At 43.4% G+C, this 4,531-nt stretch overlaps 1 protein-coding gene across 2 annotated transcripts in view; it reads left to right on the top strand.

Annotated features, from left to right (window-relative positions):
• LOC306932991 (long-chain-fatty-acid--CoA ligase 1-like) overlaps positions 1-3,134 on the top strand; it is a 33,326-nt gene extending 30,192 nt beyond the window's left edge. For both annotated transcript variants that reach the window (XM_079514960.1, XM_079514961.1), the window contains 3 exons: positions 1,984-2,088; positions 2,506-2,577; positions 2,980-3,134. In XM_079514960.1, coding sequence (XP_079371086.1) covers positions 1,984-2,088; positions 2,506-2,577; positions 2,980-3,120 — 318 coding nt within the window. In that variant the 3' untranslated portion in view covers positions 3,121-3,134. The remainder of the gene's footprint in view (positions 1-1,983; positions 2,089-2,505; positions 2,578-2,979) is intronic.
• Positions 3,135-4,531: the final 1,397 nt, after the last annotated feature.

Below are 4,531 nucleotides of genomic sequence, written 5' to 3'. Positions count from 1 at the left end.
AGGAAAATGACTGCAGAAAATAAAGCAAAGTTAAACACAACGGACATGTTTTGGAGATCAGTTTGTACTGGCACACTGGTAAGAACTTCCACCTGGCCGTCGGCAACCAGTAGTGCCATTAAGTATAGGACTTTAGGCACTACACCCTCTTCAGATCAACCCAATATAATTTAACAAAGAGACAGACCTAATTGGATTTTGTCTGTAAGTTGACAGAGAAGCAAACTGTAGATACCAGACGGGGTGCATACATAGTTTAGACTAGTCAATGGTTAGACATGGGTTAAGGTTAGGTTTAGGTGTGCTGCCCCGTGGGAGGTTAGGGTTAGGGTGAGGGTTTGAGATAGGTTGTAGTTGTAGGACTAATGACTGGTCTAACCAATGACTAGTCTAAACTAAGTACTGTCTACTAAGTACTGCACCCCAGACCAGACAACATAATGAATAGTTATAAACATTTTAATTAAGACCATTGTTCTCTCTATCTCACCTACTGAATACACACTCAAATAACACCACTGTCTCCTCACCTCACAGGATGAGGGGGGACCCCCTCCTACTATAGAGGGTATGCGCGTGACATCATCGTACCTGGAAGTTATGCGGGAACGCCCACTGAGTGGCAAAAAACTACTTTCTGGCCTTGACAGCCCATTCATCCAAACAGAAAAGTCCTGTCTGATTGCATTAAACCAATTAATTTTCCTCAAGGGCCACGAAAAATTTTTTTTTCATTAATTCATTAAAAATTGTTCTCAACCAGTGGTCCGGGGACCACCAGTGGTCCTTGAGGGGGTGCCCAGTTTGACATGCATAGGCTACTGACCCCCATTTAATGCCATTTATATCTGGGACACCCCCCGAAAACAAAACAAAAACATTTTTTTTTCCTTTTTTTTTTATTCCTCCAGGGGCCACAAGGGGGCGCTCCGCGGGCCGAAAATGGCCCGCGGGCCACCTATTGGGGAACCCTGCATTAAACAATGTTAAACTCAGCAACATTGCAGCTGTACGAAAAGCTTGAATTATCCTCCATCTATCTGCAAAGTTTTTGTTTCATAAAAATCCACAGACAGACAGACAAGCTTGAACATGCCCGAACTCAGCCCTCAGACACACCCAACCTGATGACGTAACCAAGATGGCGGTGTGCCACGCCCCCTATCAAAGTGCCCTCAGAATAATAAGCAAAAAAAACGAATGCCCAAAAAGGTGCCCATAGATACTACTTCTGTCTACTACGTCAGGTCTTTATACACGGAGACAGTCTGCAGGTAGGTCTGTCTACTACGTCAGGTCTTTATACTGTACATGGAGACAGTCTGCAGGTAGGTCTGTCTACTACGTCAGGTCTTTATACATGGAGACAGTCTGCAGGTAGGTCTGTCTACTACGTCAGGTCTTTATACATGGAGACAGTCTGCAGGTAGGTCTGTCTACTACGTCAGGTCTTTATACACGGAGACAGACAGAGGTGTACCCGTCTGTCTGACTGTGAATCCTTTACTAGGAGGTGTACCCACTCTCTGCCCATGTCTGTCTGTCTGTGAATCCTTTACTAAGAGGTGTACCCACTCTCTGCCCATGTCTGTCTGACTGTGAATCCTTTACTAAGAGGTGTACCCACTCTCTGCCCATGTCTGTCTGTCTGTGAATCGTTTACTAAGAGGTGTACCCACTCTCTGCCCATGTCTGTCTGACTGAATCCTTTACTAAGAGGTGTACCCACTCTCTGCCCATGTCTGTCTGACTGAATCCTTTACTAAGAGGTGTACCCACTCTCTGCCCATGTCTGTCTGACTGTGAATCCTTTACTAAGAGGTGTACCCACTCTCTGCCCATGTCAGACATGGGCAGAGTAATAGTGTCTGGTTTCTCTTCTCTGTGTTTATGATATTGTATTAAGTATTCTGTTCCATTTGCCCCTACATAGTTGTGTTTACATTAAATAATAAACGGTATGTTGTTTTATGTTTTTTCCAGGCATGTCTGGTAGCAGTGGTGGTCCCGGACCCTGAGTTCCTGTGTGGCTGGGTTAAGAAGACCCTGGGTCTGGAGGACGCATACCTGGAGCTGTGTGGCAAACCGGTAAGCATGCAACCCATTGTAATATTACTTATACTGGTACAGGTTGTATTTGTTGACGAAATATATTTAGTCTTAGTTTTAGTCATCATAGCTTAGTTTTTATTTAGTTTCCGGTTAGTTTTCGTCAGTGGAAAAAGGTAGTCGACGGACATTGTTCGTCTTAGTTTTAGTCGACGAAATCAACACTGTATAGTGGGACGTCACTCAATCGTTGCAAGCCGCACGTTATTACTTTATTATAAACCTTTCTCTGTCCCAGCAACACATTCTGCCGAGATCCTGCGCTAACAAACGTAGGACGTTCGCAAGTTCTGCCTTCAGACGGTGCCCATTTACCATTAGTATAATCTGTGTACCGCGATGGCCTATCTTTCTAATATCCACCATCTTTTGTGACGTCTCCTTTTTCCTGCCCAGGAAGTGAAGGTGGCCATCTTGGCGGATATGACGAGGCTCGGCAAGGAAGGAGGTCTCAAGTCGTTTGAGCAGGTATTGCATGTGGTGGAAAAATACCTTCTTTTTTTTACTTAGAAAGTGTCGCTATGTAACTTTATTTAATGAATACAATGTAATTTGGTCCAATCTGTTTGTTGTTGTTATACAATATCATTTATAAAATTAGTGGAGTTGTCTCCCTGTTCTTCTATTGAGATCTATTTACATCGTGTCAAAGGTCATATAGCCTAGCTCTATGATGGTCTGGAGGAGTGGCTGGTATTTAATGACTTTGGTCATAAAGGCTTCCTCTAAGCTAGAATCAAAGGTGCAGGCCACTTCAAGACACACACACAGCCAGGTTGAAACAAGACTTTCCTCGGCATACTAATGTGAACGTGAACAATGTGCGTCCTTGCGTGTGTGTGTGTGTGTGTGCGCGTGCGTGTCCACCAGGTGAAGGCCATCAGCCTCCACACGGAGATGTTCTCGGTCCAGAACGGCCTGCTCACCCCCACGCTGAAGGCCAAGCGGACCGACCTGAGGCAACGCTTCCAGTCCCTCATCGATGACCTGTACGCCTCCGTCACCATGTAGAGCTTTACCTGTATGCCTCCATCACCATGTAGACACTCATCCATGACCTGTACGCCATCCTTATCACCTAAATCTGGAGTGTGTGTGTGTATGTGTGTGTGAAACTGTGAATGGGTGAATGTAATGCTCAATCTACTGTATGTAAAAGGCGTTGGATAAAAGCCGCTATATAAAGGCATCTCCAGGACCCCCCAGGGTTTGGCGTGCATCACGTCACGAAATCCCCTTAACGCTGAGAGTGTACAAATGGAACTCTCTCACAGACCCATAAGGACGTCCATTTGGTTCTAGTCTCGCGTAGCCAGACAACTAATTCCACAATCTCCGAATGCTATATAGAGTCTGGAACTACTACACCTCCCGAAATCCGATTAACGGACAGCTGTCATTTCCGTTCACGGAAATATCTTTACATTTTATTTTTTGAGGGGCGCTAGCCCCTCCTATACACAGGTTTAATGTTTGTCTTTAGTTCAATGTTTGTTTTGTAAACGCCATTGACAATGAAGGGAAAATGTACGTCACAATGTGCCATTTACATCATATTGTTTATTGTTAATGGCGTTTAATGTTTGTTTTACATCACCATTACATCACCTAAGCAACATGAGTTAGACTTTAATATATTAGCGTCCCTCACTTCACACGGGTGTGATTTTTTAATATCCATTTCTGCTAAGCAGCAAGCTATATTATGCTTAGATTATTTCGATTTATATTATAAAATGTGCGCGGCTGTAAAGACAAATCAGAAGTGGGGAGGAGGAGGCTTCACATTCGCTTTCTCCCTTAATCAGCAAAAGAATGGTTATGAAAATTGTGGTAGGCAACAGTCTGGCCACGCAAGATTTAATTTACTTTGGTTCCTAACCTCCAACAATTTTTCTGGAACCCTGCTCAAGGACTCCAGGGGGTCCCTGGAACCCACTTTGAGAAACCCGCTGATTGTCACAAACCAACACTGTAGATAAGTACTATTGTTTGGTACTGTAACTGGACTTGAGTATTTCCATATTTGTTTATACTTTTACTCAGAGGGAAATATTGTTTTTACATTGCGGAATATTGCTGCTTTTACTTAAGTAAAAACTACTTCTCCCACTGGTTTGTAGCTATAGATACATGGGGAACTCCAATTAAAAACAGGCTCTATAGCGGTGGTTCCAAAACATTCACCGCGAGACCCAAAAGAGAACTTTCTGGGCCAAAACTAGTGAATAGCCAATCTACAAGCAGGATTGAAAGTTAAAGGGAAATATGTGTGACCTATTTTAACTTTTTTGTTTTTGTCTTTTGAAACAATGTAGGCCTAATTCTTCTTTGCAGTAAATGAGAAATGTTTTTAGATTTACTGGCGACACTTAAACATGGGTTTGTGACCCAAAATGATTGGGAAACACTGCTCTAAAAG

This window comes from Electrona antarctica, assembly GCF_951216825.1.
Source record: "Electrona antarctica genome assembly, chromosome: 1".
In the NCBI taxonomy this organism is placed as follows: domain Eukaryota; kingdom Metazoa; phylum Chordata; class Actinopteri; order Myctophiformes; family Myctophidae; genus Electrona; species Electrona antarctica.
Note: the sequence above shows the minus strand (reverse complement) of the source record. Positions and strands in the feature narration are given on the sequence as shown.